This window comes from Lithobates pipiens, unplaced genomic scaffold (assembly GCF_037356315.1).
Source record: "Lithobates pipiens isolate NorthernLeopardFrog02 unplaced genomic scaffold, aLitPip1_a1.2 Scaffold_30, whole genome shotgun sequence".
Lineage (NCBI taxonomy): Eukaryota > Metazoa > Chordata > Amphibia > Anura > Ranidae > Lithobates > Lithobates pipiens.
In genome coordinates, this window is record NW_027507791.1 from 126,455,369 (window position 1) to 126,469,213 (window position 13,845).

The window sequence follows — 13,845 nt, forward strand, 5'->3', positions numbered from 1 at the left end:
TCCACAGCCCCTTGTGTGCTATGACTTATAGCATATCAGAGCTTTCCTTTCACTCCTGGCAGTTTCATGGAGTGATGGGGGAATGAAGGAAAGGTAAGGTATCAAATGTTTAAACTGAGAAAACTTCCCATTTTAAGAAAAAATAAGGTAATTTTGAAATTGATGGTAGCACCATGTCTCAAAAATGTTGGGGCAGGGCAAGGCAACAAATGCTGACAACATAAGTGGTACAAACATGAAAGAGCCGGAAGAACATTTTGCAACGAATTAGGTAAATAAGCAACAGGTTAGTAACATTATTGGGTATACAAAGAGCATCCTAATGCGTCAGTGTGTCAGAATAGGAAGGACAGAGGTTCACCGATCTGGAAAAAGCTGTGTTTAAAAATTGTTGAACACTTTCAAAATAATGTTCCTCAACCTAAAATTGCAAAGACTTTAAAACTGAGTTCTAGGCTTTTATGTTTATTACAAGTCAGTAGCTACAAAAAGTGTAGTTTAATACTTTTAATAAACAGACACTTACCTGTTCCATGGTCCAGCGATGCAGCCAAATGGAGCTTCGCTCCTCTCCCCCTCCTCTCCCCCGGCGCCTCCATTGCCACTCTGGGCACACGGCTGTGACAGCTTTTGGTTTCACGGCCAGGCACGCACAGCACATACGCGAGTCACGCCGCGCTCCTGGAGTGGACAGGCAGTCTCCTGGGACCTGTCACGTGTCCCAAGAGATCGCCTAGAGGGAGGGGCCACCTAAGGCGAAAGAAGGAGTCGCCTTGGTGGTCCCTGGGCGGAAGGAGCAAGTGGGACGGGAAGTCTCCCTCCAAACAAAGAGTGCTTAAAGTGGAAGTTCCATTTTTGGGTGGAACTCCGCTTCAAATATATCATCATCTACATTACATAATATCATCAGAAGATTCCAAGCATCTGGTTGAACCTCTGTGCACAAATGACAAGGCTGAAACACAATAGTAACGACATTTCATTAAAAATAGGCATAATTCTGTGATGGACATCACTGCATAGGTTCAGAAATACTATAAAAAATGTGACATTCTTTTTGGCAACCATGGGCTCCACGCTCTCCAGACTAGAGGAGAGGAACCTTCCAGGGGTGTTATCCGCATATGAAATGGGCAGTTTGCACATCTGGAAAGGCACCATCAATGCTGAAAGATATATCCAGGTTTTAGAGAGGCATATGCTCAGGCAACAGTAGGACAACAGTCCTCTCGTAAAATCCAGCAATTGATCTCAGTTCTCCCGACATTTACAAATGCGTTGGTAAAAGAAGAGGGGATGGTACACTGTGGTAAACGTGGCCCTGTTCCAACTTTTTTTTAAATTGGGGTTGTTCTTTGAATAATTAATTTCCCCCTTTTCTTCTATTACTATTGACGGTGGTGAGTCGGAGTCAGCACCCACGAGGAATTCTTTATCCACAGTCTGAGCGGTGTTACACTCTTTCTTTGACAGCTTTTTGTGGTGCTGTCCTAACTTTTCTGAAACACGTGGCTGCCATCAATTTTGCAATTACCTAATTCTTTTTTCTTAAAATGCATTTTATCAGTTTAAACATTTGATGTGTTTTCTATTTTCTCTTGTGAATAAAGAGTTTATGAGATTTACAAATCATTACATTCTATTTTTTATCGATTTTACACAGCATCCCAGGTTTTTTGGAATTAGGGTTGTAAATATTAGAAGTGTGTCACTCCCTGCATTTTCAGGACACACTCCTACTCCTATTTATTCATTTCCAGGGTTCCTTGGACCTTCAGGTCCACAGAATCCCTGCCAGGACTTTCAGTGTCCCTGCCAGTACTTCCAATAGCTGCAAGATAAATAATACATCTATGAGTTATCACTGAATCACATCTTATTACATTTTCCAAGACAAATCTGGGGGAACATATATAAAGGTGCTTCAAATCATAGTAGATATAACAAACAATTAAGGTATTAATATTGTACTCTAAAATGTTCATTCATTTGTGATCTTCATATATTGTTCTCTAATAGGAACTTAAGAATTACAGTGTCAATCTCACACATAAAATTCTTTGGATAATAACCATGATCAAAGAATATTGGATGTCTTCATGTAAAGTGATTCACTTCTCTTCCAGTGTGTGAGCAAAAACTTCAAATACACAACTGTTCACACACAGAAATCAAAGTACTTAATGAAAAAGACTGATTTATCCTTGGTAGACAGTTGTATTTTGAAATGCCAGATGATGCATTTATATTATGGGATAGATCAGAAGTATGTATGGTATAATATTAAATTCAGGCTTGTCAAGTCCACAGTATGGTTCAAATCAAACCAGGTCCAAGTTCAAGCTCAACTTCCGACAAAGCTTTTCTATTGTGTTCTATAACAGAAATGAGTTGTATTTTTTCCTGGGTTTTATTGCTGTATATAGGGAAATCTTCCATTAATATCTATCAGGATTTTTTTAGCCTGGGGAAGACTTAGAACTTAAAAAGCTGTTTTTAGTGCTGTCTGTGCTTTCCTATCCCAATAACAATCTCTTCCCGTTTCTTGTTCAGGTGAGAGAAAATCTCCCCTATGTGGTCATTGACAGAAAAAAAAAAATGTAACTTTTCTCTGCTATACCCAAAACTAAAAGAAAAAGGGTCTCAGCAAAGACAAGAATCAGTTCCAAACCAGGATTTATAGGGTACGTAGAGAGAGAGGCCCACCACACTGCTGTTCAGAAAATGCAGAAGCTTAAGCCTCATACATGAGGGCCGAATGCCAGGTGTCATCGTCCAGTTCAGTAAAAACATTATACTTGTGATTGATGTAGTGCAGTATTTCTGGAATACATATATTGTGTGATAAAAAAAGAAAATAAATATCTGCGCTATAATGAACAACAATAACGTACAGCAGCTAAACACTATAACCCAGATAGTAGGCACATAAGCAGATATATAGCGAAAAAGTGCAGCGCTATAAATTAATAAATATGGGTATGCCACAGCTAAATATTAAAGTGCAAACATGTAAATAATATCCGTGATTTTGAACCATAAATCATGAAAATCAGTACAATCAATACAGTGCAAAACAATTGATTAAGCAGGTGTGTAATGCTTCAATAATGCACAAAGTACAAATATCCACATTTTATTAAAGTTGATTAGTGACTTGAGTTAATAAAATAAAATTCTGGTGCACTGTGAAGTAAATCATTCATAAATAGTGGGACTTAAGATAGACGACCACCACAGAGAGATAGGAGGCTTACTAGAAAGCCAGTGACCTCCCTTACTCAGGGGGGTCATACAAGGCTTGTTGGATCTGAGAACCTGCTGGAGAAGTATCCTGGTAATTGGAGCCTGGAAAGATGTCCCAATGAGCTGGGCTTTCACCACCCGATGGTTTCCACAGGCGCTGGGCGGTAGTCCAATCCAGTCCCACGTCAAAAAGTGCAAGTGAGTGAATATATAAAAAAGAAGAAGGAAAAACTCCAATAGTGCAATATTGCTAAAAAAAGCTTTTATTGGAGGGTAATGCACTGCTGCATGTAGCGAGATGACTCACAGCCGCGTCACTCGATCAATCAAGTAAAAAATTTAAATTCCAAACAGAATAAAAACACATCGGTGTGTTCGAGCGATCGCGCATGTGTAAAGCGCGTGTGTGTAGCGTACTGAATGGGAAGACCCATCCACGACCCATCTTCAGTGTTCTGGCCGAGGGAAGAAGATTCTCATCCAAGGTTTTACAATACATGACCATTGGTCCCTTAATGTGGCAAAGTCGGCCTGTACCTTTAGCAGAGAAACAGCCCCAAAACATAATGTTTCCACTTCTGTACTTGACTGTAGGGATAGTGTTCTTAGTCATAGTCATAGTCAGCATTTTTCTTCCTCCAAACACGAGGCAAGTCACGTTAATGCCAAAGAGCTCAATTTTGGTCTTATCTGACCACAGGACTTTCTCCCAGTCCTTCCCTGAATCATTTAGATGTTCATTGGCAAGACTGTACATGTGCCTTCTTGAGAAGGGGGACTCACCTCACCATGTTTGGAGGAAGCAAAATGCTGACTATGCCCCTAGGAACACCATCCCTACAGTCAAGCACGGAGGTGGAAACATTATGGTTTGGGGCTGTTTCTTTGCTAAAGGTACAGACTGACTTGGTCATGTATTGTAAAATATGGAATGAGAAACTTCTTCCATCAGCCAGCACACTGAAGATGGGTCATGGATGGGTTTTCTAGCATGACAATAATCCAAAATATACCGCCAAGGCAACAAAGGAGTGGCTCAAGAAGACATTAATTGTATAGGAAATTTATGGAGGGAGCTGAAAGTTTGAGTTGCCAAGCGACAGCCAAGAAACCTTAGGCTGCTTTCACACTGGGGCAGGTGGGCATTGACAGTAAAATGCGCTAGTTGTAGCGGCGATTTACCTTTATTTTAGGGGCACTATTCCGCCACAGCGGGGTGCTTTTAACCCCTGCTATCGGCCTAATAAACGGTTAAATGCGCCCGTGTAGCACTGCTGCCGAAGCTCTTTGGAGGCGCTTCAACAACGGTGGCCATTCATTTCAATGGGCAGGAGCAGTGGAGGAGTGGTGTATACACCGCTCCTCCACCACCTCAAAGATGCTGCTTGCAGGACTTTTTTTAATGTCCTGCCAGTGCAGAGTCCCAGTGTGAAAGCACTCGGGGCTTTCACACTAGGACTGCAGGGGAGATCTTTTTCAGATGCTTTACAGGCGCTATTTTTAGCCCAAAAGCATCTGAAAAGCGCCTCATTGTAAAAGGGGTCTTAAGGCTTTAGGGAAGATCTGTAAAAAAGAGTGGACCAAAATCCCTCCATAGATATGTGCAAACCTGGTCACTAACTACAAGAAACGTCTTACCTCTGTGCTTGCCAACAAGGGCTTCTCCACCAAGTACTAAGTCATATTTTGCTTGGGGCGGCACTTTGCTAATGGTTTTATCCCTTTTTCGGCCTCTAGCTAACCCCTGCTAGCGGCCGAATAGTGGCTCTAAAACAACGGTAAAGCGGCACTAAAAATAGCGCCGATTTACCGCCGACACCCGCCTGCTCCAGTGTGAAAGTAGCCTACATAGGAAAACTTCCAAATCTGTAGGGGATTCCAATACTTATTTTCCCCACTGTATGCTGGGATGTTTGCAACAAAATATGAAGCTTAAAGCGGGAGTCCGCCGGGACTCCGCGTTTTTTTTTTTTTTAAAGTCAGCAGCTACAAATACTGCAGCTGCTGACTTTTAAAATAGTGACACTTACCTGTCCAGCGCGCCCGTGATGTCGGCACCCGAAGCCGATCTCTAGACACTCGAGTGCTGCCGCCGCCATCTTGGGTATGGGAATCAGGAAATGGAGCCTTTCGGCTTCATTTCCCGGTTCCCTACTGCGCATGCGCGAGCCGCGCTGCGCAATGAGGACGTTCTCCGCTGCCTCTGGGATCTGTGTGTTTCCCAGCAGGCAGCGGGGCACTTGCGGAAGGGGGCGGGCACTTGCGGAAAGGGGCGTAATGTACGCCCCTTTCCGCAGAGAGCTAGCCCGGAAGTGGGTGCAGTTACCTGGATTATCCAGGTAACTGCACCCCCTCCCCCCTGAAAGGTGCCAATTGTGGCGCCGGAGGGGGGGAGGAATCCGATGAGCGGAAGGTCCATTTTAGGGTGGACCTCCGCTTTAATATGTTTTTGGATAAAACTCTTGCAAGTGAGATTTTTTCCATTATCATTTGATCATCCAATTGATGACAGTCAGAAGGCCTTCTTTACAAAGGCTTTGTTTGTAATATATTTAATAAATAATGTTACCACATTCATCATTCTTATTTAGTAGTCATGCCTGATTCCCTTTTTTTTTGCGGTGATTAAAATTCATTTACAATATTTAGGAGCACGGTCATAGTTTGAGGTGCTTGGCACTAATTTTACAAATAGTATCTTTAAAAAAATATTTCTTTAATTTGACAGTCTCTTGTGCTTCTTTTGATAGAACTATTCTAATCCATGTAGTGTAGTTGGTGCATGGGGCCAAGGGAACCAAAGGCTATGTGTGTTCAAGCCCAACGATGCCAGGCCAGCCCTATGCAAATCAAGAGCCTAATGAATGGCATGAAAAGATCTGTTTTAAATTCCTCCATGACTTGTGCAGGGGACCTCATTATGAAATGGGAATTCTTCTGTAATTAAAGCAGCCTTGAAGTAAATAACCCATTTAGGTATTTTGTATTATTGAAAGAGCACAGTCTTGTCATTCATTTATTCATTGTCAAGGCTGCTCTGTTACCCAAAAGACTATTTATTACTTTTATTTATCATAAAATTAAAAACAAAAAAGAGCAATGCACTTTCATTATTGTCGGACTTGTTTTTCTCTAGTGGTGTACAGATCCGTACTGTACCATGGCAACTTCGAAACAGCATTAGCTTAGAACAGGTCCATAATAAACATAACACTTTGTACGCCTGTGTAGTTTTCTTTGACACCCTGTGTTTCACAAACCTTTGTTTATTTCTTGTGGAAATTGACATTATGGCTGATGATTAAGGGGTTGTCCAAAAAAGACAGTCAACAGCCCAACTACAGTACGCGCCTCAAAGACTTGAAAAGTCAAACTGAACTCCACTAAACACTAGTTATATTGTGTTGGATATTCCAATGTAATTCCATTGTCATTTCAGAAAGCATGTTGCCTTCTGTGAAAAAATGTTGTGCGTATGATCTCTACATATGAAAAAATGTTAAAAAAATTATTCAGAAGTGAACTTTCCTTAGTAAAATATTTAGGAACGCAGTTACATTTTTATGGATGGTTTTTGTTAACAAATACTACCGACTGTCCCAGGTAAAGTCTTCTATATCAGCTTCAGCTAAGGCCTTGGTGTTCTGTGTGCTGATTTATACTTATGGTGCTAAACTTTTTCCCAGATAAGTTTGTTAATGGAAACCTGTACAGGAACAAGCTGCAAATTGTGGAACTTTTCTTCTAATGCCCTGTACACACGGCCGGAAATTCTGGTGGAAAAAGTCAGATCAGATTATGTTGTCGGAAAATCCGATCGTGTGTGGGCTCTATCGGACTTTTTCCATCGGGAATTTCCGACGCACAAAGTTTGAGAGCTGGATCTACAATTTTCTGACAACAAAATCTGATCACATAAATTCCAATCGTGTTTAGACAATTCCGACGGACAAAGTGGCACGCATGCTCAGAATAAACTAAGAGACGAAAGCTATTGTCTACTGACCCATTTATAGTCCTGACGTACGTGTTTAAAGTCACCTCGTTCAGAACGATCGGATTTTCCGTCAACTTTGTGGACCGTGTGTATGCAACACAAGTTTCGGACAAAATCCGTCGTAAAAAAATCAGACGGATTTTGTGGTCGGAATGTCTGACCGTGTGTACAGGGCATAAGACTTCATGTACACTGGACATTTCTCAACCTCTCCTGAACGCTGGAACATCACAGCTAGTGATCCGCATTTAAAGACATTTAGCAGCGTTTACAAGCCGCGTTTAGACACATTTGCATTCAGAAGCGTTTATAAAGACAACCTCAGGAGAACCTCCCAAATGATTACAATTAGATTATTAACTATTTCAGCCATTCTTTGAGAGAACAGTGTGAGTAGCAGCTGAGAAAGCAGTGTGCTTGTAGTGTGCTTGTAGCTAGCTGTTATTTTTTGGTTGGTTTGTTAATACCGTATATACTCGAGTATAGGCCGACCCGAATATAAGCCGAGGCCCCCAATTTACCCCCAAAAAACTGGAAAAAATTATTGACTCGTGTATAAGCCGAGGGTGAGACATGCCTGTCCATCCCTGTGTGTCCGTCCATCCCTGTGGGTCCATCCATCCCTGTGTGTGTGTCCATGCATCCGTGTGTGTGTGTGTGTGTGTCCATGCATCCGTGTGTGTGTGTGTGTGTGTGTGTCCATGCATCCGTGTGTGTGTGTGTGTGTGTGTGTGTGTGTGTGTGTGTGTGTGTGTGTGTCCGTGCAGCCTACCTGTGTCCAGCCTGCCTGTGTCCGTCCAGCCTGTGTCCGTCCAGCCTGCGTCCCGTCCAGCCTGCGTCCCGTCCAGCCTGCGTCCCGTCCAGCCTGCGTCCCGTCCCGGCCCGGCCCGTCCCGTCCCGAGCCGAGCCTCCGTCCTTCAGCTCTTCGTCGGCGGCCATTCTAGGATTCAAAAGCCGCGCCTCCGTCGGTGATAGGCGGAACACTCAATTTCCCACTGACTGCTGTTCCGCCTATCGGATGTCCGTGATAGGCGGAACACTCAATTTCCCAGCAGCCTGTGTTCCGCCTATCACGGGCATCGTCTCATCCTCGTCCGTAGTACGAGGATGAGACGATGTCCGTGATAGGCGGAACACAGGCTGCTGGGAAATTCAGTGTTCCGCCTATCACAGGCGAAGGCGGAGGCGCGGCGTTTGAATGTTAGAATGGCCGCTGTCTGTCTGCTCGATACGCTGATCGAGCAGGCAGACAGCGATGACTCGAGTATAAGCCGAGGGGGGCACTTTCAGCCTCAAAAAAGAGGCTGAAAATCTCGGCTTATACTCGAGTATATACGGTATGTATCCCATGAAGAGCATGTGTGAGGAAATGTTCCTGATGTTGCTTTTGCTGAGGCTCCAAAGATGTAGAAAATTGCGTGAGAGGACCAGAGTTCACTGCTACTGGACACATCCATTGATGGCTCAACGCATGTCCACAGGATACTTTCTAATATCTATGTGCAGCTGCGTAATTACCCAGAGATTTTTTTTTCATTTTACACGCATGTCAATAGCCACCTTTGACGTTCTCTTGGAAAAGGTTAGACCCCCTCTAGTTCGCATGGACACCAACATGAGGAAAAGCGTGCCACCAGAGGAGCTTCTGTTGGTGACTTTAAACTTCAACATCAAGTAATGCAAGTCGTGTATTGTACAAAATAATTGGCTGATGAGGGGAATATCACATGGTACAGCCTTTCTCAACCTTTTCAACACAGAGGAACCTTTGAAATAGTTCTCCAATCTCGGGGAACCCCTGCTAAAAAGGAAAAATCTACAACTCATGATACATTAGTGTGATGGTCAGTGGGAATAATGGGCCTTACACTTGATCATTGAGAAGAATTACCTCCTTACAGATAGCTAAAAAGATCAGTGGTGTCAATGGGAACTTATCTGAGAGGCAGAAATGGCCCAATGCTGAAAGAACCCCTAGCAACCCCTGGAGAAACCCTGGTTGAGAATCACTAACATGGTATATCAAGCCTGGAGGTAGCGATAATTGAGTGTTTGGTGTGTTTTTTAGCATTTTCCAGGCTCAAAAGTAATAAATAAAATGCTTCCCTTTAAAAATGCTTCTAGACAAAAATGCGCCTAAACGCGGGCAGCCGCGTTTAACTGCCCTTGGCACTTGAAATGCCTCTAAACACAGCTTTTGGATTCCAAAAAAAGCCTCTAAACTCAACTGCCTAGAAAGGAATAGAAACGACCCTGTGTACATGTACTGATAAGATAACATAGAGGAGAGCTCAGGAGCAGTTGAAAAAAATGCCCAACTGCTCCTAAACGTCCGTTTACCAGCAGCAGTGTACATGAGGCCTAAGACTACTTTAAAAATTAGTGGTCTGGAAAAAGTCAAAACTTCTTAAACCATCAAGTTGGATTTTTTTTTTTTATAAAACAAGGGAAGCCAGATGTTATGTGAACCCTAAGCATAGATTGCCAGAGGTAGTAATAACTTTCAGATAATGGGATTTCTTCAATGGGGGCAGCTAGCTATCCTTTTTTTTAAAGGAACTGCAAAAAACGCTAATAAGCAAAAAGAAAAAAAAATAATGATACAGATTGTACTACCTCCCTACTACAGTATATACATAACGTTTTTTGTTGTAGTTATATTTTCATGCTGCTACGTGAAAGTATACGATTAAAGTCAATATAACATTTTTTATTTTTTTTTGGTCTTAAATATGCACTGCTTTTATGAAATGTGAATTATGGAAATGTAATAGATAATACCGTTATGTATTTCTCACCAAATAATAATCCAAAGGAATCCCACTCTTTTTGATGGAGTGATAGTTAACACTCAGTGAAAGATTTCTGATCATTCAGCCGACAGCTAGTGAAAATCTAGCAGCAGAATATGTCTACTCTTAAAAACGACTGGTGTAAGAATGGATCTGGCTAGTAATGGAGAGGCTGTCCTCTGTTTCTCACTTTCTTCTCAATATATTCCAGAGCCAGTAATAAGGATTATTTAGGGTTTAGGCCGGATACAGGAGCAGAATACATTACAATAGTGTGCACACTGGGGATTAATATGAGAAGACTCCAGGCTGCTTTTGATGACTTTGCACTCATAATGCCAGAGAAATTCTTTGAAACACAGAAGACATAGGGATTATGAGGGCGTTGAGGCATTACAACAGGAGCCGCAACCCGACAACTGACACTACAAGCCCCACAATGCAGCACCGTACTTGTTCTTAGAGCAGCATTGAAAGTGTATGATAATCAATCATAGTCATTTATTAGTACATTGTTAACTGATTTGTGATTTGGATCTTTTCCTTAGAGAGCACTATATGACAAGTATGATTTCCGATACATTTTGCTAACAATAGTAAATTTCTTTATGATTGTTTTATGACAGTTGACAGATTGGGTCTCCATTCAAAAGTAGACAGATTTACCAATACCACCAGCTACATTCAGGGCCTATTAGAGGCCAATTGGCGGCAGGGAAGTGTTAGATGGTTTGTGTTTGTTGAATGCTCTTTCATGTCTTTTTGGAAACCCCATTTATCTTCTATGTTACAGATATCAGGACAGGAAGTGAGGGAAAATCTCCATTGTTGTAAGCAGCCATGCATTTGAGGCTGCGCAACTGCTTAGTGCAGACAAACACTCACGGCTTATCCTTATTCTGATTGTTTTACCTAATTTGTTAGACTGGAGTCCATTAGCTACTATGACAATTAAAGGGGGATTGTTTGACCCCAAAATGTATTTGGATGTCCTTTACTGTGCCTCGGCCATTAGAGAAATTAAAATAAATTTCCAAACTCTCATCATGTGTGTTTTGGCTTTACTTCTGGCTCAACTATATGTAGATTTCTCACGCCGGAAAACCCCAATTTCTAAGGGGACTCCCATTTTGTTTAGAGCTGCAAAACCTATGTTACCCAGCTTAAACAAGTATCTCTCCCCTACTGGCTAAAGATTTGTATCCCTCAGCTCGCTCCCAACTTGGATTACTGATTATTGCTGGGACAGCTTTAAAAAAATGACTTGCACATGTTTCTAGAGAGTGCTTCAATGAAGCAATAAAGTTACATACAGGCATACCCCACTTTTAAGTACACAATGGGGTTTATTTACTAAAGCTGGGAAGTGCAAAATCAGGCTCACTTCTGCATAGAAATCAATGAGCTTCCAGGTTTTATTACCAAAGCTTAATTGAACAAGCTGGGGTTAGAAGCTCATTTGTTTCTATGTAGAATTGAAGCCTGATTTTGCACTTTCCAGCTTTAGTAAATAAACCGCATTGTCTGCTTAAAATTGGGGTATGCCTGTAGTTAGTCTGGTTGAAAAAAGACAAAAGTCCATCTAGCTCAAAGTCTTTAACTTGATACAGAAATGTTTAGCTATAATGACATAATTACTAATTAATAACTAATTGTTTGATCTAATCTGGCCATAGATACTGGAGGGGGTCTGGACATGCGGGTACTCTCAAACCACCCTGGCCCACTTCCACGCCTAGCGTTTCTGACTGTATTTTAGTATTGATAAGAGTCCGGGGGAAGTGCTCTGCAGGTACATCATGACTTTTGAGGGGAAATATAATAGTGTTCGGACAAGGTTGTAGAAACTGTGCTAAGGTTATTCTTCATGCCTTGGCTGTGGTTTCTGCAGGTGCCTTATATATATTAAGTTGTCTGGGATTAGGAGGCTATGGGCAACGTGATCACTGGGGGCAGAATAACTAATTAGCAAGTTCCAGCACTAAAACAATCTTATATTAATAGCCCAATACACACATTTCATGTGATCCACTCTGATTTCGATATAAACACACTAACTTTAAATAATGTCCCAGACAAGCTATGAAGGAGCCTTCCTGAATGAACATAATACCAAAATAAATTCTACATTAAAGGTGTGTGTGTGTGTGTGTTTGTTTTTTTGTTTTTTGTTTTCTTTTACAATATGTAAACACTTTGTGAAAGCAGTTAATGCGTATGGAAAGACTTATTGGGGGAAATTTACTTAAACCAGCTTCCAGGTTTTACTGTCAAAGCCTAATTGATCAATTCTGAAGTTAGAAGCTGATTGGCTACCATGCACAGATGCACCAGATTCTGAGTTGTCTAGGTTTAGTAAAACAGTGTGCTCTCCTGCTTAGTGTGGTCGGTTTTTAATAGGAAAGCAGAGGGACTGGCAGGGACACTGGGGGCTTTACACAAAAAGGAAGCAATATCTATTGAGATACTTTCTCTTACAAGTAGACGGTATAGCAGACACATATCAGATATATGAAGTGTTGGGGTAACAAATGCTATAATAATGTTATGCAGCTGACAAAAAATAAAACGTAGAAGAAGACTGGACACATATTATGTAGGTTCACACAATAATCAGCTTGCCAGTTTACCAAGAACTGACATCCCATACTTTTTTTTATAGCATGGCTCTGTCCATCTTTGGGAGTGTTTCTTTTTCTCTTGTTGAGTCATAACTATTACTAATTACTTCTCAGTGGTTCCTGAAGGGGTGGTTGATCTTTAATTGCCTAAACCAGACTTACCAAGCAAAGGGCCAGTTTACTGTCCTTCAGGCTTTAGGGGGGCCGGACTGTGATCAGTGGGAGTAGAAAATGCCCCTGCATCAGTGCCCCATCATTGGTTCTAATGGGATAAATAGTACCCCATTGTTGATATCAATGAGGAGAATAGTACCCCATTGATGGTGTCAATAGTGGGAATGATGCCCCATCGTTGGTGTCAGTTGGTGAAATAGCGCCCCAGGGGCCAGATTAAGGCAAACAAAGGGCCAAATCTGGCCCCCGGGCTGCAGTTTGGAGACCACTGGCCCAAACTAATGACACTATTTCTAAAACTCCTTAGATTACATGGGAAATTAAAACAAATGGAATAGACAATATTTAATGAAAGCCACCAGCATATACAAACTTTGGCTAAGTTGCAAAATATAATAAATGCACACATATTAATTAATAAAGAAAGTGCATTTATTCCTTTTTTTTTTTTTTGCATAGGAGCCAGGGAAACGTTGCAACCGACGATCAGTTGGGTGCAATGTTCTTGTTCCTGCAGACTCTCTGCAGCTTCAGGTATAGACCTTTACTTATAGGGCTGGAGGAAGTGTCAATGGACTACATGTACAGTGACGTCAACACACTGTATTCACCATGACAGACAGAACACTGACCAAACTTCATGTTACACCCTAAATATGCGTGTATCATGAAAAATGCTCATAAAGGTGGGGTTTAAGTCTTTGAGATGTGTTTGGTTACACATTAGAACCATATTGGGTAATTGAATGAAATTGTGATGATGAAGTGTAATTTATAAGTATTTAATGCTACGATAAAGTGCCCCAAAAGTACAACAGTATGAAGTCTTTATTTGTAGGAAGTCTGTTTACTAGAGGTTTGGCTAGAGAGAAGTAGCTACAAAGCTACATACATATAACCTGCATTTTGCCTCTCCTGCCTTATGTATATCATTTGTTTTTTTCTCATGGCAGGGGAGCCTCCAGGCCTATCAGCGCATGTACCGTCCCCTGTCCTCCAGACCTCAACCTAAGGT

General features: G+C 41.7%; 1 protein-coding gene across 8 annotated transcripts in view; it reads left to right on the plus strand.

Annotated features, from left to right (window-relative positions):
• Positions 1 to 13,845, plus strand: part of NPAS3 (neuronal PAS domain protein 3) — a 623,665-nt gene that overhangs the window by 229,561 nt on the left and 380,259 nt on the right. For 6 of the 8 annotated variants that reach the window (XM_077464822.1, XM_077464823.1, XM_077464824.1 and 3 more), the window contains one exon: positions 13,784 to 13,843. The exons of the other annotated variants lie outside the window; for them this stretch is intronic. In XM_077464822.1, coding sequence (XP_077320948.1) covers positions 13,784 to 13,843 — 60 coding nt within the window. The remainder of the gene's footprint in view (positions 1 to 13,783; positions 13,844 to 13,845) is intronic. 8 annotated transcript variants of the gene reach the window in all.